The following is a 24,942-nucleotide window of genomic DNA, read 5'->3' on the forward strand; positions in this document are numbered from 1 at the left end:
AGCCAAATCTAATGTATATCTAATGAAATATATATTAATATATTTTGGAAATATTTGTACATGTATTTATTAATATACTCAACCCTTATATGCAGTACTATTTCATAATAATTAAAAAAAAGAAAAAAAAAACTAGCTTCCTGTATTGTACTTTCTCACAATGTTACTCTATAACACACAATTTTGTTTGTGTTTGAAGACACTGCACAACATGCACAGAATAGAACTCAGATACACATTAGATGGTTAAATTACTTTCCCAACATTTCACTTCCAACAGTGTATTTTCACTTGTCTGTACTGTCTACCTAACGTTACCAACACACCATTGTCACTCGATCTTACTACTGTCCAACAGAGAGAACTTCACATCACTCTACCAGAACACATTACAGAACCCCCTCACTGAAATACCCTTCAACATAACACACATCAGACAAGAAAAGGATCGTGAATGGGAGTCAGATCCCAGACACTCAGATTACCCGCAGTCACAGTTCACCCACACTTACCCAGTTAACCTTTCGAGTTCCCTAGCTACCTGCTCTTGAACTCAATGTGGGTATGGCCCAGCAGATGATTTAAAATAGCTATCACCAACACCTTCTAGAAATAATGAGCTTGTATTGTTACAGGCTTCAGCTCTAATCCTAAGAGTTCTTCCCCCTCTGTATTTCACTGCAGTGAAATGGTAATGACGTCTCCTTTCAAATACTAGAATAACTTATAGAGCAAGCAGAGGACTGCTATTGTGTATTACCAGGTTTATCAGTATTGCTCTGATTATTATGATACTGAGTAAGCAAGAGCACACACACGCTCTTTAGAACATTCTATGTAATTGCATCTGTCAGTTTATGAAGACTTTATTGTAAAGAGCAAAGGCAACAGGGAAGAAGATAATAAGAAAATAGAAAGGCTTGATTTAAAAGTAAACACAAATGTCACTCAGATGTAATTTAAGAAAACATTAAAGATAATATTCTGGAGGCTTTTTTTGTTTGTTTGGTAATGGTGTGAAAAAATATCTCCATTGCACAAAGTCTCTGATCAAAGACACATTAGATAAGGTCTTGTTCTGCTTTTTCCTTCTGCAGGTGAAAAGACCACTTTTTTATGTGAGTGACATGAGGAGAAATGAGCAGTTTTAAAACCTCAGAATATGAGAAATATTCTTGGACAAGATGGAATAAATGAAAGCTACTATCTTCAGAGGTTTTAATCAATCTTCAGCTTACAGATAGTATATTTTACACTGTCTATGGAAATTTAAGCAAATATCATGACCTCACCATGGACGAAGTAATTCCAGGGCTTCAGAGAACTTATTATTTAGAAACAAATTCAGTGCCACTGAACATTCCTCCAGAGCACTCTTGAGATCCATCTTGGATGCCCTAAAAAAAAAAAAGCAAGCTTCTTAGTTTAGTCAAATTGTAAATATAAACACAAAAATTTGTTTTCTTATATAACTGAGCAGGTGTTAGATAGCAATTGTATTGCGTTGCTCATTTTTAAAATCTAACATTACAAAAACAAGTCAGATTCTTTATCCATGCCACAGATGTATAAGAAAACTTACTAAAGTGATGTTTATGGCTTCACCATCCTGTTTAGCAGTCAATATGCAATGGAGTCATTTTTCTTAATATTTGTGTGACAAACTTCCAAGTTATTGCACCTAACCTCTCAGGTCTTAGTATACATGCAGCATCAGACTCTATTCAGATCTAAGTCTGGAGAGAGATGACAACATAATAGTTTTCGTCCAAGAAAGCAGTAAGCAGACACTCACTCTGCAAATAACTATGCCCCAAAATACTCCGGTCAGAAGCCTGCAGCCATGTCCAAAGTTTTTGTTCCTCCTAATTCACTTCACAGCAAAATTACTTGGAATTGCTTAAGAGCAAGCTATCTAACAAAACTGCTACCTCAGCCAGTTTTGTCCAATAGTTAAGGAGCGCTCATAAACTGCTCCGTGTGGAGCTGGTCACACACCAGACATTCTGGGCAGTAGCAAGTAGCTAGCAGCTACATAGCCTTTGAAGAGCGCATCTGGATCTGGAAAAGATAATCTGTTTACAGCTTTAAAACAACAGGTTTAGGCTCTATAATGGGCTTTATTCAAGAAAGGTTAAGCAGTGGCAAGCAACAGATCACATCAATGAGATGAATATTTAAGTGTTCACGATAAGAGATGAATCCTGAAAGAGGAATTTAAGAAAGATCAACTACAGGGAGTTCAGCTATTCTAAATCTGGAAGTAAAGCACACATGAAAACAAAACAAAACAGAACAAAAAAACTAAACAAAAGGGGATATTAAAATATGACTGGACAAGCTTTTACACAGAAAACCACTCTTTTTCCCACCTATCCGCTACTTTTAAGAACACTGGTTCTGCCTTTTGTATTCCTTCTGGGGCAGAAAATTGGGATAAGGCCAGATGAACTATGAAAATATTTCTTCAAGTTTGCCCTTTTTTTTTTCTTTTCCTTTTCTTTAAGACGTACATGAAAAAAACCAACAAATTTTGGTCAACTGACAGTAGAAGTATATGATCACGAACGACAATGATTTTATATAGCATTTTATCAGTGCAAGAAGAATAATCCTTATTCAAATATTTTAACAATCTTTACTAAGCTTTATTTAGGTATAGATGCAAGTAAATAGATCACAATAACAAAAATAAGAGTAACAAGTTATAAATCAGATAAAGTAACAGCAGTAATTTTTCTTCTGCTTCTGTCAAACAACTCTGTATCCTGTTGTTATTTCTATACTGCTCATCATACCCTAGACTGTACTGTAAAATATAGAACATAAACAAACAATTCACAATTCAAAGACTGGCAGCTACTCTCACCCAACACAACTTTACATAGTAGTTTCACTAACCATAGGTCTTCTCTGTTTAACTCAGAAAGCTTTACAGTGTGCATTTAACTATTAATTCATTGATTTTACTAGAAGCTATAGCTTTGAGACTGCTTCAGTTGTAGTGCTACAACTGAACTCTAAAAAAAGTGTCCATGTGATTTTCTTCTTCATTTTCCAACTCCTGAATCTTATCCAACCCTGTGTGAATTATCTCCATTAGACAGCTGATAATAAAGCGTACTCAATGACGGCAGTATCTCTCAGTAAATCCGTGCATTTGATCTTCATTTTCCCCTCACTACACACTTTCTCAAATTTCTGAATCTCACATCTCAACGAAAAATTAGAAGAGGAAGAAAGAAGAAGAGTAAAAGCACTGTTCCAAGATGGCTACAAAATTAGATGTCATTTTCATTATGACTTCAACAGGATCACGGACAATTTTAGTTTTCCCCTTTTAATAAGGTTTGCATAATCTCTTTGATTTTAGACTCTCTCTTCTAAGTCCTTAACTTAGATTAACTGATTAATCCTTCCTATCGGCTCCTCGATGAGGAGAAAAAGGAAAGTGGTTTACCAAGTATGCAGATTTTTATTAGAAAGCAGTGATTTGCCACTGACTACATAGATTTTAGGAACTTTCTCCTTCGTGTTTCGGTGCACACACACCTTTCTGTCTTGATGTTGCTTGCAATGACACTAAGAGGAGATTTTGCACTTCCTAGATATAACCTGTACTAATTTTTAAAAACTACAACATCAAAAAATACTGAATGAAAATCTCTTTAGATTATGATTTTAATACAGAAGATATTTTTTGCTGTTCTTTTCTGAAAAACTAACCCATAGACCAAGGAAGCCATGTGGGAGACACACAGATGCTCTCTTTTTATAACGCATTCACAATTTCTATAATTTTAGTTTAAGGGGAAAAAAAAGAAAAAAAAAAGAGTATCCAAGTCAACCACAAACTTGATCCGTATTTTGCATATTGTAATTTCTAAATCCAGAAAAATCACCTGTGTACCAAGTTTGGATAGCTGCCAAGGGTTGAGACTGCAACTATCCATGCTCTCAAAGCAAAATTCTTTAGGAAGTCAGAATGAAGAGAATCACCTAATACAGACGAGGAAGTACAGCACCTCCTTGGCAAAACAGAGGACTTTGCACTTCATGTAACTTTGTTCAACTGGTTCAGTGTTTTCCATTAAAGCAATCGTCAGTCATAAGTATGTTTGTGATCCCATTCTTATTACTCAATACTGTCATGATAAACATTCAAATTTACTAAATGTAATGTATTTTATTTTTTAGTGCATTTAAATGCTGAATATGTGAACAAAATTGTTCAAATTAAAGGATATATATCGCTAGCAAAGAAATGTACGTGTTTTTACATATCTTCTTTAAATGTCTTCAACAGCACACTCTCCAAAGAACAGTGATAAGAAATAAAAGAGACTCATTGTGAACAACTGAAAACTTTGCAGAATACTCGGTTTTGTTAGCTAATTCCACAAGCAGTACCTGCAAACATAGCTATAGAAAACTAATTGCTACCTCTCTGTGTTTCTATTACAAGAGAAAGGGTAAGATTTAGTCTCTGAGTAACAAAGCATCGCTGCCACTGCGAGTTCCAAGGCTTCTCTGTTCACATTTGACTTCCCAAGTTTTAGGAAACTAATTTCACACAGCATGTGCTTGATTAACAAATGGAATATATAATCTGTCTTTCCAGAGTAAAAATGGTTTGATTGGAACGAATTCTTCAAAGAAAAACAAACAAAGAAAAAAACTTAAAAGGCTTTTTAAAAAAATACTGTATATCCACTGATTGCTTCATTTTTATATTTTTTTTTAAATAAACAAAGTTGAGATTTAGCAGATGGCTAGAATGAGGCTTTATTCTCTCTCTTCTAGTATGTATTGAAATATTTACTATTAGAACAATAACCCTCAGTACGTACATAAAGGAGTATTAGTAATTGAAAGTATCAAAATCATTTACAGCTTGTTAAGTTTCTCTTCTCACCGCCTTCCCCCCCTCACACCCCAGTTAATTTAAAATGGAGCTGAACTGGTAATGACAACTAGCTCAAAATGTAGGCGAAAAAAAGTTGTTCCTCTAGTGTTTAAGATAAAGTTATTCAAGTATTTAATGAGTTCGGTAGAAACAATTATCTGTCCACACCTGGCTCGGTGTAAGATCACTCTAGGAGGGCAGTTATTGAGACTTCAAAGTACCCAGTGGAACATGCCTTTGTATCTATCTAAGATTTAGTCAGTCAACCATAATGCAACAACTTAACAACAGCTCTCTGGAAAAATGTCAGTTACCACACACAGTTACCACAGGCTCCCCAGGGCCCCATCCAACCTGGCCTTGAACACCTCCAGGGATGGGGCACCCACAACTTCTCTGGGCAGCCTGTGACAGCGCTTCACTGCCCTCTGAGTAAAAACAACCCTACTAATATCTAAACTGTATCCCCTCTTCTTCAGCTTAAAACCATTCCCCCTTGTCCTATCACTACATACCAGTGTAAAAAGTCAGTCTCTCTCTTGCTTGTAAGCTCTCTTTAAGTACTGGAAGGCTGCAATGAGGTCTCCCTAGAGACTTCTGTTCTCTGGACAGAACAAGCCCAGCTCACAGCCTTTCTTCATAGGAGAGGTGCTCCAGCCCCCTCATCATCCTCATGCCCCTCCTCTGGACCACTCCAACAGCTCTACATCATTCCCATGCTGGGGACTCAGACCTGAACGCAGTACTCCAGATGAGCCCTCAGGAATGCAGAGCAGACGAGCATGATGACCTCCCTTGCTCTCTCCTCGGGGCTGCTCTCAAGAGGTTCTGTCAGCCTGTACACACATGTGGGATTGCCCAAAACCAGATATAACACCCAGCTGCACCACCCAGCTAGGTGTCTGCAAACTTGCTGACGCTGAACTCAATCCCACTGTTGAGGTCTTCGATAAAGATGTTGAAGAACATCATAGAGAGGATACAATTTTGATGTAAAGAATCAAGAAAGTAAGATGCACTGCATCTAAAGGAATAATTTCTCAGGAAAGAACTCGCAAGTATGTGACCCTCTGCATTTACTGAAGCTTTACTAAGGAAGAATCTTTTAGATATTTTAGATATCTTTTAGATATAGTCTGTTTCCTTAACTCAAATAAAAATCACTTTGGGTTCAGTCAGAATACCAACAGATAAGACAGTAAGAAACTACTATCTATTGTCTTCTTGAGTAACATGCATGCAAGTATCTAATAGGATATTTATTGCTAAGACAATGATGACAAAACAGCATTAAAATGTATTTTCGCCAGGTAGATGGTGAAGCCTTAATACACTGTCAAAAGCTGATGCTTGTTGATGCTAATCACTGTTTCCACAACTCCAAAACAGAGCTTGCCTTTGGTAAGGAAATCCAATATTTTGCTGCTTATGTTGAAATGAAATGAATAATTAAGTTTTTCTCAGAACATAACAATAAACAGCAGTGTTGTGTCACTAGAATGTACCCAGTTATTCTGCTTTCCTGGCTGGGATGGCTTGTGTTATTTTTGGACACTGCTTTACTTTAAATGTATTTTTCCTTTGTAATGTCCAAGATCAGTGGTTATTCTGGTATCTTTAGCTGATAGGATCCTTCTTCTCCTTCCTCCTGTGCAGGACTACCATGCACGCACCCAGCGATTTTTTCATGGTTGAAATATAAATCTCTGTGTTTGATATACACTGCTATCTGTGCTTAACATAAACTCAAGCCTTCCAAGTCTTAGTGGGTTGGAATTCACTGTCTTCCTGGAAGACGTTCTCCCAGACAAGATCAAAAGCTGTATTCAACTACACATTCTCTGTCAGTTTACAAAGAAATCATTAAATCATCATTTCCTATTCAAATCATGTGAATATTAGATAGCCCAAGAGCTCAACTCTAGGGCTAGTCCTATTCAGCTTCTTTTCCATAAATAATCTGGACACAGGATTTGAACACAATCTTAACAAGTTTGCTAATGACACTAAACTGAGAGGTGCTATTGACTCCCTTGAGAGATGAGAGGCCTCACAATGGGCTCCTGAACAATGGGCATTCAACCATTGGGCAATCAATGGCATGAAATTCACAAAGGGTGTTTCTGTTGTGCTTTGGACAGTAATTACAAGACACAAGCATAGACTGCGAGACAGCTGGCTGGAGAGCAGCTCGGCAGAGAAGGATCTGGGTGCCAGTGACACTAGGTTAAGTACAAGCCAGCAGTGTGCCCTGGCAGCCAAGAGAGCAAACCTCATTTTGAGGTGCAAGAGACACAGCACAGCCAAATGGCCAAAAGCAGTGATTATCCCGCTACATTTGGTGTTGGTGCAACCTCACCTTAGATACTGTGCACAGTTCTGGGCTCTACCACATAAAAGGATGTTAAGGTACTTGCAAGTGTGCAGAGAAGGTCACCAAAGCTGGTACCAGGGCAGGAAGGCATGTCTAGTGAGGGGAGGCTGAGCACATTCAGGTTGCCAAGCCTACAGAAGAGGAAGCTGAGAAGCGACCTCACTGTGCTGTAACTTTTCAATAGCCATGAAGAGATCAGAGATCAAGATCAGATGATCTCTGAGGACTCCTTCCAACTGAACTATTCAATGTCTTTACATGCCAAAACATTCTTCACATCCTCTTTGCTTACCTTATGATTTAGCAAGGATCCAAAACACTTAAAATGCCATTACCACATCACTACTTACTTATCTCAAATGACCCTGACACTGCATTACTGCAGCAGAAAAGATTTCTGCCCCTGGCATCGTTTTTGCTGCATTTTTAATTCAGAGTACTGACTCAAAACAGCAGTGATGTACAGGACTGCACTGGGACTTTTTATATCTGCAGCTAGGAACTGTAAAGATATCCAATCTCTGGCGGGAATAATTTTCATGTTAACCTGCTTCCATGTGTAACCATCATACCCGAGCAAGTATACAGAGAACTCAGCTATTGGTTCTGCTACCTGGAAATCTCCAGATATTTTTCTTCATAGTTTTAAACTCACTATTCCTCACCCTTGAGAAGAAAAATCTGTTTCACTGTCCTGATCATTCATCACTCATATGAGTCAATCAATAGTAATATTCTACTCTTCTGGTTAGAGGAGTGCAAAAATCTAATTTGGGTAGTTTCCTAATGGGCAATGTTATTCGCTATCACTCATCAATCCCTCACACAGGCATTAAGTTGCAACACAAGTAGAAATCCCATCAGATAAACAGTGAGATATTTTACTGGTGTACTACCTACCTACCACAGATAAAATAGTAAATACCCACCAGCAGTTTTATGAGATGAAATGAAGGTTACAGTAACCTTTTGCTTACAAAAGAGTTGGGTCATTTACTTTGTCTTCTTTAGAACAAAGTCTATTATGTCCGCAGTTGGAAAGTTTGCAAGGTTCTTGGTAGTACAATTCAGACTCACATACTGTGAAAGTTAGAAATGGCCATGGAAGCAAGGACTGTAGCTTTTAGCTATGCTGGATTATTTTCTTATTGCAAGAGAGTACTCTTAAAACACTCAGAAAGGTGGGATTCTTTCTTGTTTTGTTTTGATTTTTAAAAACAGAAGCAGAGACAGTTTTATATCAGTTTTATCTCCATAGTAGATTGTGCACACATCCCTTCATGAGAAACATGGATTTTGCAAATGTAAAATCTGTGCAGATTATACATTCAAAGGAAATGTTGCTAACTTATGGGAAACATTCACAAAAATTTCATTCTGTAGTAAGACAGACTTGATGAAATAATTACTTTGAAGGCGTAATGCCTTCACTGTTTCAGAACTTCATCAATGCACGCTGTAGTCTGTGTGCTCAACATTTATTAAGGAAACAACATTTATTAAGGAAACAACATTTATTAAGGAAACAACATTACTCAACTTCTGGCCAAAATTGTGAACAGGCAGAGGTTACACTGAAAGTTCACTATATTATGATCCATTCAAAAATTGTCAGTTTTCTAAATCAAACAAATCCAAACAACAAAACAAGAACACAAAACACATAACACATACCCTAGCCCCCGGCTGAAGGATGAGGAAGAAGATATGTTAAGTACTTGCCAGGCCACTTTCAAGAATTTACCAGCAGTTCTGGTTGACCAGCAAGACCCCAGATGACTGCAGACTGATGACTTTCATGTCTGTCTGCAAGAACAGTCAGAAGGATGATCCAGGGAACTGAATCTGTCAGCCTGAGCTCAGTACCTGGGGAAGTCATGCAGCAGATCATCTCGAGTACCATCACAGCACAGGATGTGGTGCAGGATAACTAAGTGATCTGACCCAGTCAGAAAGGGTTTATGAAATGTCTGACTAACGTGATGTCCTCCTACGACAGGATGACCTGTTTAGTGGACAATGAGAAGGTTCTGTCTGCTGTTTACTTGGACTTTAACATGGCATTTTATACTCTTTCCCACAGCCTTCTCCTGGAGAAAATGGCTGCTGCTTGTTTGGACAGATGTCCTGTTCACTGGTTAAAACTAGCTGGATGGCTGGGTCCAAAGGGTTGCTGTGAATAGGCTTAAATCCAGCTGGCCATCAGTCACAAGTCATTCCTAGGGCTCAGAATGAGGGCCAGATTTTTTTTCCAATATCTTTTTCAACAATATTGATGAAGGGATTGAGTGTCCTTTTGTTAAGTTTACAGATAACACCAAGTTGTGCAGGAGCGTTGATCCACCTGTGGGTAGGGAGGCACTGCACAGAGAACTGATGTCAGTTCACACCATTTGTTATTTTGGAAAAATCATAATAGTAACACTTTCACTCCTCCCTACAGGCTTTACTGGACACTGCAATTAAATTAATATTCCATAAAAGAAGCAAACCACATTACTCTTACCCAAGTAGGAGTTTATGTTTTACTTGATTTCTGGAGACAGCAGGTAGTCATCTATCCACAAAATAGCACTAGTAATAGCAGAAGACAGAAATGCTATGCCATGAGAGAATTTAGTTCAGTTGGCTTGTACTTTCACTCCCAACGCTATTTCATTATCAGCTACTAGCAGTTAGTCTGTTATTTTTAAGTCTAAAACCATGAATTACACTGCTGTTACTGCAATACTAAGACAGTTGCCTCTATTAGCACTTACATGATCAAGCAATATCATAGCTAGTATATTTTAAAAGTTAAATTCCTTCTTCCCCCTCATCTTTCAGTGGAAGCAGAAATGTTGATGCAGAGAGAAAAGAAACCCTAGCTAACTGTTACTATAAATTTGTATATATAATCAGCAGAAAGCATCAAAATGTCAATTTTCAAAAGAAACAGTTGCAAAAAAGAAAGAAAGAAAGAAAGAAAGAAAGAAAGAAAGAAGGAAAGATGAAACTATCAGAAAGAAAAACATTAAGAAGTACTGAAGTATCCGTGTGAGAAATGAAGTCATTGCTCCTAGTGAAAAATCAGGAATTATTAAATTATGCATGAAAATAAGGAGGACTTTAGCTTCTCTCTTAACATCAAAATTTCCAAGAGTTAAAACTGACAACTTTTCACTGAGTACTGGAATTTCAGCAAGATAACATTTTAACTCATCAATAAATACTGCTGCTGAATGTTTGCCACTGGAAAAGGGGGCTGCTGAATGTTAATAAGCATTGTGCTAACTACTACCTCTGTAATTGTCTGAAGATGATTGTGTAACACTTCTGCTCTCATTATCTGTGCCTGGGTGTTCTAAGAGCACATGGCAATGTCCTCTCAAGCTGCTAACCACAGTAGACTCTTATGCCAATTAATTACATGGGTCATTACTTTCAGACCTTCTGTAAAAAAATTTGCCGTGCAGCTTTTCTGTACTCTTTTCAGACTGTTTCATTCGATGTCCCTCTCCTGAAACAACATTTAAAACCCCTGTCAGGTTCAACAAAACTGAACAGAATTCAACTCTGAAAACATAAACAGGGAGGTAAAAGAGACCCAGAAGCACATTCTTGTAAGAAAATTGGCAGTTTTATTCAACTCTGGAAAATTCATATAAGTGAGACCATTCGCTACGTAAAGAAACTACAAAAAGGTTTTATTAAAGTTCCTATCTCATCAGACATACATGATCTAACAAAGATGACAGATGGTAGCTAGAAGAAGCTTTATTCCTCATGGATCAGAAGTCAGGGAGAAATGTTGGCACTTCAAGAGGGGTGTCTGGCCTCCGTTCCTGATTTAATATAGTAAGGTTTATGAAGTTCAGAAAGGCTAAAATTAGATATACACTACAGGAGACAAGGGCTTTATTTTAGGAAGTACTACTCCTTGTATCAGCAGTAGGAATAGAGTTGTGTTTGTTCTAGATAAAAGGAAATTCATCGCCTACAGTACCACTTCACAAGAACCTAGTAATGAAATGCAATGAAGTGACCAAAAGATTTTGCTCCCTCCCAAACATTTGCTCTAATATACATCTATTACTTCACGGGGTAGTGGAGGCAGATAAAAGAAGTTTCCCAATGGTGTTTCACACCAGAAACATTGTATTTATTTAGCTGTATATTTATTATTAATGTAGTCCCTCCATAGCACACGAAAGCATCCAATTGCTCTGTTCTCACATATGCTGTACAGATGCAACAATATGATTGAAGAAGCACAAGGCAAGAAAACTGAGGTAAAGCTCTTCATCTACTGAAGTCCCAAATGGCACAGAAAATAAAGGGTTAATATTAAACTCTTCTTACAGGGTGACCAGCATCTGTCATTGCCAACATCACAGTGCACCCCTCTGAAAGTCAAAGAGAAGCTACAGTGATGACCAAAAAAAGGAAAAGGAAAATCACCTTTATCTGCTCTTACCTACTATTTACTTCAACAGCAATTGGCACTGCACATGCACAGTAAACAAAACACACATTTTCCATAACGAATCAGCCATACTGTGAGAAAAAAGACACTGCAAAACCCAACACTGCTACCATTTACCTATCTGAATATGCACATATAATTAATATAATCACTAGTGTAATTGTGATAGAAGCCTATTCAAGCAAATGAAGTATGACTTTAATGCAACCTTGCAAAACATACGTAACCCCAAACTTAGCCAGCAAAAAAAAAAAAAAAAAGATCTTGAGAATTTTAAAGGGACCACTTTGATGGGGGGGAGAGAGAGAAAAAAAAAACAAAGCAGTGTTGGTCTGCAGGTAAAAAAGTAAAAATTTGCTTCACACTGTTCTGTTGGACACTAATAGAAATGCATACCATTATAAAAGGTTGTTATCAAATTTACTAACAAAACACAGTAATTCAATAGTATATTTAGGTGTACATTTTAGCATGTGATATGTTAAATTTATTTAACATGCTGAAATTGAAATTGTTACATTATTTAGCATGTTGACATGCAGATAAACTGAGAATTTACTATGTTTGAATACCCCATATCAGTCTAATACCTTATATGAAATAATCCATTTGAGGTCAATGCAAGATACAGTGTGCAAAAAAATGAACATCTGATTGTGCTAGAGAACAATACAGTCAAAATTTAATATGCAGCATAGATGTATAGCTACATAGTTAAAAATAATAAAAAATCAATCTGTTCAGCATTTCCCATATGGAGTAGGACGTAAGAAAACAGTTTCAAGAAGAGAAAAGAGCTTTGAAAAGAGCTAGCACATAGAAGTAATAATAACTGCTTATTGACAGATTTACACAAAATGAATAAAAAAGTCCACTTATCTTGCCACAGAAAAGATAAGAAATAAATCATCCAGCAAGTAGGACACCAAATCAGGCCAGATGTTTATGGGACTTGCACTGCGTCACACAAATACTGGCTTAGATCCAAGCAGACAATTAGGGCAGTGTGGTCCTACTAACAGGACCGTTCTACCTAACTTTAAAACAATTTATCTGAATTCATCAAATAGTAAGCTTACAGCCATTGTTGGAGACCTTACATTTCTACAATCTGTAAAAAACACACTGCGTTATACATAGCATTTAGTACTTAAACAGCACAGAACTGCATTCCATTAAATAAATTATTCAAGTCAAAAATTATACTACCTCAAAGGCTTAATCAGTACACCTACCAAGAAAAGATATAATCTGCAAGTGCAGAAAATGACTACAGGACTTACACTGTCCTTCAACTGCCACATTTTAAAGAACAGCATCCCAAAATACACACCTTGCGGTGTTCTACAATCCACAGCATCCTCGCTGATTAAGCACTGACATCAGCAGAGAAGCTGCTGCTTGCCAGAAGCATTGTTCACCACTGCAAAGTGCAGAGGAGAAACAATTATTTCTTAAATCGATACTGAACATAACATAACCTTTTTCTCTCCTCTCCGAGAAACTCAATCTAAACTACAATATTTTATTTAATCTTCAGCATACCTGCTAAAGTAGATTTCCACAGACAAAATCCCATGTATCTGGCTATCACAATTACATTTTCAGTAACTAATAGGCAGAAATAATGTACTTACAGAGCTAATTTGGTTAACTTCAGGTAAGTAAATATAGTCCTTAAGCAAAAATAAGTGCTTCTTCTTTCACTGTCCCTTTTCCACCACACATCAAAAAGACAGGAAAAAAAGCACGCAGAGAAAACTGTTTTACTCCTCAGCATCCGTGAGGTTCCATTAATGAGTTAAAGCAAAAAGAATAGAGGATAAAAGTTCACAAGCCAGCAGCTGGCATCTGAGGCACTCTCCATAGCTGAATTTAAAAGAAATGTCAGTTAGAGTGGCAGCAGCTACAGTCAATGCTGGAAGCTGATGCCTCTGCGGGAAGAGAATGCTGGGAGATTTTCCCAATCTGTGCTGCAGCCTAATTCTAATCCATCACTCCTAACTGCAAGGAGAAAATGGAGACAGGAGGAGCGCAAAGTGATTTATATTTAAAGACAAAAAGGAAGTTGCCTCAGTGCTCACTGAATAATTCTATCACCTTTTCTATTAAGTCAGACAGAGAAAGAGAAGTATACTAATGCAAACGCAGTAAAAATAGAACAAACGTGCAGGAGTTGGGAGCAAACAGCCCTCTGTGGAGAACTAACTGGCTTATGCTGGATTTTCACTATTTCATACTCCTCACACAAATCAACGATTTTGCTTCTCCTTTGACACTCTTTTTCCTAGAAATTCAAATTTTTAGCTAAAATCCCAAGACTTCAACAAAGCAACAGCTCAGCTGATATAAAAAATTAAGTTATCTTCAGGAATATCAGTAGCAACAGGACAAAGTAGGAATCAGAAGCAAGCAGGAATAGTTTCATCCCTTAGGTCTAGTCTCTCCAGATGAGAGAGGAGAAAGCTCAGCCCATGGGTGCTATGGGGAAGAAAATTAAGCCATGCCTCTCCCCTCTTTCCATCTCCCCCCCTTTGTCTTAACTCCCCCCCTCCACCCGCCTTTCTCCACCTATTGTTACCTTTTAAAAACGTTCTTTAAAGCTATAGCATGGGGGCTAAAGAAGATCTATTCACAACTGTGACCGCTGTGAGGAACTGAGCTTTGTTCAAAGAAACTCCTCAGGGAAAGCCATTAGAACAGTACAGTAAACAATAGCTTTGCATTTACTGAAATTTGTCACAACAGATGGGTATTAAGCAATATGTGAAACGTATCTATTTAAAAAAAAAAATCACTTTTCAAAACACGTGAGAATGTATTTTGCATCAAACAAATACTGGGAAGCAAACACACGCATCACACAAACACTAGGAAAGAGTTGCACGTTATTTCCTGAAACCCTGGAGGAAACCAGGGGCTGCAATCAGGTAAGACAAACCAGACAGTACGAAGGATTTTATTAATATGTGCCAGTAATTGTTCACTCAATCAGGAAAAAAAAAAAAAAAGGTAAAAATAAGGCGAATTTTGGCTCAGCAAAGTATGTGTAATAAATACCATTCTCAAAGAGTATCCATGAAGAAATCAGAAATTGTATTATTAATACCTACCACTCTGACACTGCCTTCCAAGCCAGCAATGGCTAAGTGTATGGGTTTTTTTCCCCATACAACTGATTCCACCACAGCTTCTCAGTACTTTCACTAGCTCACCACCAAATTAATGCTTGTCCCATAAGACACCCATAGGAACACAGCATGCCATTGACTACCTATAACTGATCCACAGTACAACCATGCGTAAGTTAAACTATGACTCAGCAGCTCAGTGTCCCCAACCAAATACAGTTCTGCTGCCAGCCCAATTTCACATCTCTGCTGTTCTAGAAACTTTGTAATACCTCATTCGTTTGTTGCTGCTGCCTTTCTTTTTCTCCCCTTTTTAAGAAGACAATGACATGTGAATTGCATTTCAAGGTCATCACGAAATACCAATATTTGGCCTGAAGACACCAACTCAAACAAGTGTTGCACCAGAGACAACAGGTGTAGTTGCAACAGAATAATTAGCAATAACCCAATTATTGCCCACTCAAAACCCCTCAAACTTAAGCAAGTTATATTAGGCTTCTGTCCGGACTACTGCTGTTGCAAATCTTTAGACTAACAAAATAAAGTAGCTAGCATACCATACTTACATAACTCTGAAAATGTTATTACATTCAAAAAAAAAAACCAAAAAAACAAAAAAACAAACCATAAAACTTTTATCACAAATAGTTAACAGCTACTTCTCACTGCTTTACAGCAATGTAGAGAAAAACATAGTTATTACACATTCTTGGCTCCCTGAATTCAAGTTTGAATTTAGAGCCATTTCTTCAGCTCTTCAGCCTCCTTAACTGACAAAACACAGATACATGTGCAGGTATAACCGAAATCTTAACTACACTTCTGAGATTACAAGGATAACCTGCTCTAACTTCCTTAAACACTTCTGGCCCTTAATCTATCACCCCAGTAATACCACACAGAGCTGCTTTGGTAGGATCAAGGATTAACTGAATCCAGCTTTGGGTAGGAAAAGGAAATGCAAAAGGAACGATAATACAACAGTAAAATGTGGGCACTTTCGCTGGAATCAGTAAGGATAGAAAATTCTAAGAAATCCATTCTTCATCAAAACTCATCGGTCTGTTTCTCTGTAGAATTCTAGCTTCAATATTTCCTCTATTTCATTGTTCAGTTATATTTACAGGAGATCACACTATTTTTCCAGTTCTCCCATCAATGGTACAATGCGTGATCTAGTGAAAGAACTCTCTACACAAAGAGAGCAATGTGAAGACCGCCTCTGTAAGTGAACTGATTGCAGCACTCAGGCAGACTACGTTTCTTCCCAAAGACAACTAGAGGGCTTCCTCTATAAAATAAATCCAGACAGTTACCATAATATTGTTACTCCAAATTTGTTGTTGCTAGTTTAAATAAGCCCTTGATAAATGGGTGGTAATTGAACATGTTTTCTTGCCTTTACCTTAGAGAAAAATATTGCACACCCACGAGACTATTGGAAAGTATGATAATTTGATGGTAACTTATTCCTGTCACATAAAGATGACACTTTAAGGAAAAATTAAACGAAACGAGAGAAAAAATCAAAGTAATTAACATTTCGTATAAGTTTCTAACAGATGGAGAACTTCGGAGGAGAAAATACATACAAAAAATATCAATGACAACGGTCAGTACAGTACTACGCATAATACGACTAGAAGCTGGAAAGAGCTCATGCCTTCTAATGATCTTCTTGTAAAGATATACATTCCACATTCTAACAGAAAACATGGATTTCTGTATTCCATAAAAAGAATTTATGAATAATCTGGGGGCAGAAATAAGGTTAGAACTATATTTGATAGCTTTTACACCACAAAATTCAGATACTGGTGAAGCATTTTAGCAAGAATTAAAAGAAAAAATTACAGATCTGTTGTATTCATGCATGTTTTTGAAACTATAGAGCCTTTGCAGCTAATAACATCAAGTTACCCTATAAAATAGACTTGCACAACACTTACAGCAAGCAGACACTCGAATGGAAGCACAGCAAAATATGTGGTAAGCAGCAGCTTACCACCACAAAACTTAATTACTGGCAGAGGTTTGAAATTTAAAAACAGAAAGATCCATTTGTTTCAAGTTACTCAATCATTTTGCAAAAGGAGATGCTAGTACAAAAATAGTTCTGAGTTAACACAACCACATAATGGAAGATTTAGTTTCATGTTTATCCCGCCTATCCTCCCTGTGAGGTTGAACATGCTATACCAAAAATTCTAGCCAAGACCTAGAAAACTCAGTAGCTAAGTTCAGCAGAGAAGATACTATGTCACGTGCCACTGTTCCTTCTAAGCAAAATGGCAGAATGACTGCTAGTAGCCTTACTTTAACTCCAGTCAATATAGAAATCTATTTACACTTAGTGATCCACTCATATTTCTGTAAGCCAAGGGCACCAGCTGAACATACCTAGAGTAGCTAACACAAGTAAAAGATAACAAAAGAGTCTAGATAAAGAGTCTAATCCATTTAGACAATCAGAGCAAAGACTGATTTCCTCCTGGACTCATCCACAGATACAGCAGCCAGCAATAGAGATTTAGGGAAGGATTTCACCCTCTTAAGATAACTCATTGTCCTTTTAGCATTCAACTTTATACAACCTATCCATAGTTCAGCAATAATAACAATTTAAAAAGTGAATAAAGACAGTCAAAGAGAAGATAATGCAACAAAATTATTTGCTAGTACTTACTGAAGCAATATACAGACCAATGGTTCTTTATAGAATTTGAGAAAGGAGAAAGCCTAGTTAAGTGATAAATCCTGGACAGATGCAGAAGAATATACATAGTTCTACATAATGTCCACAACTGAAAAGTAGCTAATTATCTAAACAGAGCAAGTCATGAGCAGCTAGTATTCCAAGAATATCCTATTCTTATTGTTCAAATCTTCACAAGTCTTCCCTACAAGCTTTATTTTCCAAGCAAGTAATGTACACTAATTATGGCAACTGTCTGATCACACTCTTAATCTCTTAACCTATTGACCAGTGTCAACCAACTAAATTTTACAGAACCATAGCAGGTCTGAGAGATAATTTAAGTCAAGATCTAGGTAGTGCAGAAATGCATGAAATAGGGACCCACTGAGGGAAAAGTTGCAGCATAATACTTGCACTGACCTGCTGAAAAATGAAACTGCACATTGACCATCCAGGAGTAAGGAAGATGCATGTGGGGGAAGGAGGGGTAACTAGGTCATGAGGACATGTACAGGGAAAGCTTGAGTCATCTGGTAGGGGAAGGTGTAAGTTCATAAGACAGTAATCACTATGACACGAGGCTCAGTTCACTGCTCATGGCCCATTCCTCTCTCACCTACAGTAAACACATGTGAACCAGAAGAAAGTGCTAACAGAAACACCTGAAACTTACTGTAGCTTCAGCAGAATGTTTAAGTGTAAAAAGAAGTTGACACGGTTAATCACTAATGCTTTTCAGAATCCTGCAAAACTTTAATAGGTAGGCAATTTCCTTTCCCTTCCTTTTATCCAGGATAGTTAAGAACTCAAACGTCTTTAATACTGCTGACTAAGCAGAAGTCTTCAACAACCTCCTCACTACCTGCAAATATCTAATGAAAGCTACTCAAAGCCAGTAGTAAGGTATAAAACTAACAAAGGTCCTTCCATACTATAACATTCCTACAGTCCTATTTTAGATTCCAAATCATGTTTTGCATTAATATTACAGTTGAATCCAAATTTCTAAATTAGACTGAAAAGATCTTAATAGTTGGAAGAACAGTGCTGCTCAGACATGTACTCCTGGTATCTTTCACCAGTTAACTGCCACCAGATAATTCAAATGGAACAAAATGTAGTTCAAAACTACTAAAATTCAGCTCCAAGTAATTATCCCTCTTTGGAAGAAAAAGCTTAAAAAAATTAAAAAACAGGATTACATAGTAATATTAAAACCCATACGTTGTATAAGTTGGAATAATGGCAGAGATTTTAGAAGTATGCATAGAAAACTATGAATACTTTCTCTTGAATATTACTAGCCCCTTCATTCACACTTAAGTCCAAAAATACACTCAAGAAATAAGGACATTCAAAGCCCAATGTGGGAAAATCTCATATACTTGCCTGTTAATCTATACATTCTGCTGGATTTGAGAAGACCACTGCTTCCTTGATTTCAGCAAATTAATAGGAAAGCACATCTCTCTTATCGCTAAAGCATTATTTAAACAGCTGTCTGTTTAGGAGAGGCATTGCCAAGTACACCTGGGCAGCATTTATGAGTCTGAACACAGTACATTTTAGTAGGTATCTTGAGAGCTACAAAAAGTGAGGTCTTTACTGGTTCAGTAGCCTGCCAAATAATATGACAAAGGTTAACCCCCAAATTATTTCAGGGCTAAAGCTGTTATCTCATATTTGTGCTACTCAACCAACCAAAGAAACAGAAGACACACTCCATGAAGAACGTTCAGCACACAACACACATCTCATGACAAGGCAGCATGCTAGGCTTCCGAAAGGATGACAAACACTGCCCTTTCCATCTATGGCAGTTTTTTTTAGTACAGCCTATTTTAACACCACATGCAATCATCACTCATAATTTCAGACTCTGTTTAAATGCCGTTCTTGTCCATACTATGTAACTAAAGGTTTTCTGATGTAGCTGTTCTGTAAACTTAAACGGTTCTTGAGGTGTGAAGATGAATTTATGCATTATTTTCTACATAAAATACAGAAGTAATCAGAAAAAGATTAGAAAAATGAATAAGAGCTCAGTGAATGCAGTTAGTCACACTGCATGTTCTCCTAGTCCTGAAAAAGAATCTGTTGCACAGCTGCCCAGCTCTCTTTTCCTTTTCTAATAACCATAAGGATAGGTTATAAAGTTCACACTGTGATCTCTCAACTATTACTCCACAAGAACTGTAGGTGGTCCTACGTTACTGAAACAGGCTGAACTAGAATCTGTGCAGTCTAAACAAATGGAAAATTTGTTTTAAAACATATATATATTATATATATATACATATTATATTTACATATACACATATATTATAGACAAAATGTATATATAAATACATATATATAGATGTACCTAACTACATTACGGAAAAATATCTGTGCAACAGTTGGTGTAGCAATTTCCATTTAAAAGTATTGTTTTGGTAGTCAAGTATTATGTGTCATCCAAACTTTTTCAACTTATGTAAGTTATCTTTTTCTCACTATGCAGAAATTTGCCTGCAGCTGTCAGCATGCAACAAAGCTGCTAAAATTGTTAATTCTTTACAACTTTCTCATTTGTTGACAAGCACTTCATCATATACATCAACCTAATTACACTTCCATTTCCCAGCTCTTGAGACCTTGTAACTGCTCTAGAAAATATGAAGTTGGTGCATATAAAACCATTTTTCACCGAGAAGGTGTGCATGCAGTATTTCATTACTGTATACCGTTAAAAAAACAAACCCACAATTTATAAAATGTTACTTACACAGGGATGTCTTCAAAAGCATCTTCAAAATTTTCCTGGAAAAGAAAGAAAGGGTTTCAATCAATACTCTGTGTATACTCAGGGACCCTTTATGTAACACAGTAGAAATTTACGTTTACCAGGCAGCATTCGTTCTGCAATACAGAGTAATTACTGGATTATTCATAGTCCTGCTTTCAGTGCAAATCATCACCCAAATACATTTTCCATAGGCTCACGACACTAGAGTACAGTTTAATGGTAAGTATAAACATAGATTTTTCTCCTCTCCAGACTCTTAAACCTCCACTGTTCAAATTACTGAGGGAAATACAGTCTTACACCTCACGAATGTGGTATGCAAAGGAATAAAATGATACAAAACTTAAACAGCATTCTTAGTGTAATTTACCACCAATAACACAAGCATCATAATGCCTGCAACAAATTTTCAAAAAAAGAAGTGTTTGCAGAACAAAAACAACACTGAAAGAAAGCAACTTAAGTTCCTTAAATACCATCCTTGTGTATGTAGCTGAATTTCCACCAATTACAGTTTCCTTTAAGGTTATCCACTCACTTAAGATGATGCACGCACCTGGAATATTATTAAGAGTTCAATGCTGGTGAGATGAAAGATAGTTTATGTGACATTTACCCTAAGCGTGCTAATGTGAGATTTAAGCTAACATTCAGCAGTACTTCAGAAGACAAACCTAGGCTGCATGTATTTTAAATTTCTCTGCCAACTCATCAGAATAATCAAATGGTAATGATGGATCAGATGCTCTTTCTCGTCTACAGGAGAAGTTGAGGAACAGTGATCCACTTTCCAAAAAACATTACTTGTATTTTTATCTAAGGGAGATTACCCATTCAGAGTAATACTGCTGAACAGTTGAACATGCTACTACAGCAAGTTTCAAAATACTGCAATTGCATGTTACTTTTGCCTGCAGCTACCACTGCCAACGACTATCATAAATGTATTTAAAGAAACGTCATTAACAGACTGCCTAAATGCTCTCTTTCAAACTAGGTTTACTGTCTGTATTACAGTAGGCAGGGATAAGGACTATTCTGAAGAGTACAGTAGCCAATTCAGAAGCAAATAAAATGACATCTGATCTGAGAAGAGTGGAACCAAATTTCCAAAAGCAGTATGGATGTCAACAGGAACAAATATCCTAAATAAAAATCCTGTTACCCATGTCTCACTCCACACAATGACGGAAGTTAGTCTTATAATAAAGTGCTTCTCTGAAGAGTCCGTTTGCCTCCTTGATCCATTTCAAGAGACAGGAGGAGAAATTCAGCAACATAAACACACTCGGAGCTTTTTTTTGAGTATGCTTCCACTTTTTTTACGGGAAGAAACTGAGTTTTTATCTGATGTTTGCAGAGAAGAGCAGCAATCAGAAGTCTGTATCAGTGTGGAAAAACTCCACTAACATGGATCTCTTCTTGCCTGCTCTGTACACTCGGCAAGGAACACATCAGTCTGTCTGCTGATTTTTGTTTCCTGCTATTCATACTCATTAAGTACTCCTCTAAGCTTTTAGTAGATGAAGAACAACAATGACAGTTTTCCCATTTCAAATCATAGAGACTAGTCACGACCTCTCAAAATTTCTTGTGGGGGTTAGAAACGTTCCTGAAGGTGACTCTGACACTTAAAAGAAAAAAAAAAAGTATGGCTTTCTTCCTGAAGTTCTCTGGCCCCTCAATCCCACTGCATGTAAAAGATGTTTTAAAGAGGCATTGAATATGTCATCTTGTTCAGTCTCATACAAGCTTGTAGTGAATTTCATGCAATGAAAATGTTCAAGGCATTAGATGAGAAATGTGGCCATTTGCTACAACATTCCATGTCAACTACAGAAAAAATAAAAGCCTCCCTGAAGTATCAGTATCTCAAGTGGTATAAGAAAGAAGGGGACAGACTCTTTAGCAGGGTCTGTGATGACAGGACAAGGGGAAATGGTTCAGACTAAAAGAGAGCTTTAGATTGGATCTAAGGAACAAGTATTTTGTGATAAGGGTGGTCAGGCACTGGAATAGGTTGCCCAGAGATGTGGTGGACCCCCCATCCCTGGAGACATCCAAGGTCAGGCCGAGTCAGGGCTCTGATCTAGCAGTAGGAGTCTGTGTTCATTACAGTGGAAATGGACTAGATAGCCTTTAAGAGTTCCTTCCAACTCAAACAATTCTATGATTCTCAAATATAGGTGAAAATACTGCAATTGAAATACCTGGAATTGATTCTCCCAGATCAAGTTCTGAGATTTGTCAAGTTCAAATGTTTCAAAAGCACTCAGAAAACATTCAATTTCCTCCAAGCAGTCTGTTACAAATTTACTTGTGAATTAAGACTGTTCAACAACAGAAAATATAGAGCACCTGAGGTATAGATAATAAAGGTATAGATAAATGTAGGCCTGCCTGAGGGTAGGGAGGCCCTTCAGAAGGTTCTAGATAAGCTGGATCACTGGGCTGAGGTGAATGGGATGAGGTTCAACAAGGCCAAGTGCCGGGTCCTGCACTTTGGCCACAACAGCCCCATGCAGCGCTACAGGCTTGGGGCTGAGTGGCTGGATGACTGTGAAGAGGAAAGGGACCTGGGAGTGTTGGTTGATGCTTGGCTGAACATGAGCTGACAGTGTGCCCAGGTGGCCAAGAGGGCCAATGGCATCCTAGCCTGCATTAGAAATAGTGTGGCCAGCAGAAGCCTGGAGGTAATCATCCCCTTGTACTCAGTACTGGTGAGGCCGCACCACAAGTACTGTGTTCAGTTTTGGGCCCCCCACTACAAGAAAGAAATTGAGGTCCTGGAGCGTGTCCAGAGAAGGGCAACAAAACTGGTGAGGGGTCTGGAGCACAGGCCTTATGAGGAGCGGCTGAGGGAGCTGGGATTGTTCAGTCTGGAGAAGAGGAGACTCAGGAGACCTCACTGCACTCTACAACTTCCTGAAGGGAGGCTGTGATGAGAAGGGGTTTGGCCTCCTCTCCCAGGCAACAAACAGGACCCAAGGAAACGGCCACAAGTTGTACCAGAGGAGGTTTAGATTAGACATAAGGAAAAACTTCTTCTCTCAGAGAGTGATCAGGCACTGAAATGGCCTGCCCAGGGAGGTGGTGGAGCTGCCGTCCCCGGCAGCGTTCAAGAAGCAGCTGGATGAGGAGCTACGAGATATGGTTTAGTGGCTTGTGGTAGCAATGATAATGGGAAGACAGTTGGACTAGATGATCTTGTAGGTCCTTTCCAACCTTGTGATTCTGTGATTCTATGAGTGAAGAGTTACATAAAGCACATTTTTAACATGTAAAGCCATAAAAATGTGCATATATTATATGCATACATGTATTAAAAAAACAAAAATCAAGTGGTTTGTAAATGTTCATTCAGTCACTACCGCAGAGCTACTATAAATGCACAAAACTGGAAAGATCTACATCACTGTAAACTACTAACTAGATCACATGAAACCCATCTCTGTTTAAAATACATATATGTATGTCATTTTTGCAATTTTAAAAAGGTATTAATAACAATTATAGCACAGTTATGAAAGTTTGCTCATGTGATACACTGAATAGTTTTAAAGAGGTAACTCATACTTTTTTTTATATTAGGAATCTGCCAACTAAACATAATGAAAAACAGTTGTCATCGAAAGAACATCATTAAATTGTTTCTAATTGAATTTCCCAGAATGCTTCTTTTTGTTCAATACAATTTCTAATCAATTTCCAAGAAATGAACATAATTATTCATGGCTGAAGATTTCATTAGAACTGGTGGAAAGCTAAACAGAAGAACAAGAAAACACTACCTTTAACTGATTGAGATTGAGGAGTAATCAATCTAGAAGGAGGAGCTGCACATAGAAACAGGCTGAGGCTGTACTACGTAAAGCAACAATGCTGAAGAAGGCTCAGAGGCAATTTTGACAAGCAATTCAATATGAATTCCTACTGTTACTGTGATCCATAAGTGAATCAGCAAACAGTAGAAAAAATAAGTCAGGATGCAACACAGAACATGAAAACGGTGAAGCTTTGCTCCTTAGAGTTCAGCCTTCCTGAAGGTTGATTAGTATTTAAGAATACAATTAGAGATTCCTCCCAAAATAGTTCAGGAACTAGAACACATGGCTTATTTTAAGAGCTTTTCAGAAAGTTTAATCATTTTGCAGAAATATTTTTTTTCCATCGTCTTTGCAGCAACACATGCTTCAAAATTTCAAACAGAAGCTGCACGAGCAAAACAAAAAATAAAAAGGAAAGTGATTCTGAGAACTTGTCCAACACTTCGTTGCACAGGATACCTTTCCTTCAAACTAACTATTAGATGATGGCCATGTAAGGACAGAATTCAACAATTCTGTTTTGCTGTTTATATTTATGTATATAAATTACATATATATAAACACAGAATGTGTGTATTTCAGTTCAGTTTTTGTCTCTTCATGCCAGTGCTCACTCAAGTAGCAGTTGACTTCTTTGTGCTTACATATTATTTCAAACATACTTTAGCTTTAAATATGATCCAGTTCTTAAAAATTATCTCTCAAGAACGCTTTGCATAAAACATCAGTGCTTTTCTAGAGAGTGAGATC

General features: G+C 37.5%; 1 protein-coding gene across 3 annotated transcripts in view; it reads right to left on the reverse strand.

Moving 5' to 3' along the window:
- Positions 1 to 24,942, reverse strand: part of TTC39B (tetratricopeptide repeat domain 39B) — a 76,714-nt gene that overhangs the window by 32,322 nt on the left and 19,450 nt on the right. For 2 of the 3 annotated variants that reach the window (XM_004949103.5, XM_040656057.2), the window contains exons 1-2: positions 13,383 to 13,646; positions 1,293 to 1,397 (exon numbers count right to left, since the gene is read on the reverse strand). In XM_004949103.5, the coding sequence (XP_004949160.1) occupies positions 1,293 to 1,397; positions 13,383 to 13,525 (248 nt within the window). In that variant the 5' untranslated portion in view covers positions 13,526 to 13,646. Of the gene's footprint in view, positions 1 to 1,292; positions 1,398 to 13,382; positions 13,647 to 20,344; positions 20,380 to 24,942 lie in introns of those variants that run through there. The other variant, XM_424931.8, reaches the window with a different exon arrangement.

The sequence above is a fragment of the Gallus gallus genome, chromosome Z, assembly GCF_016699485.2.
Source record: "Gallus gallus isolate bGalGal1 chromosome Z, bGalGal1.mat.broiler.GRCg7b, whole genome shotgun sequence".
In the NCBI taxonomy this organism is placed as follows: domain Eukaryota; kingdom Metazoa; phylum Chordata; class Aves; order Galliformes; family Phasianidae; genus Gallus; species Gallus gallus.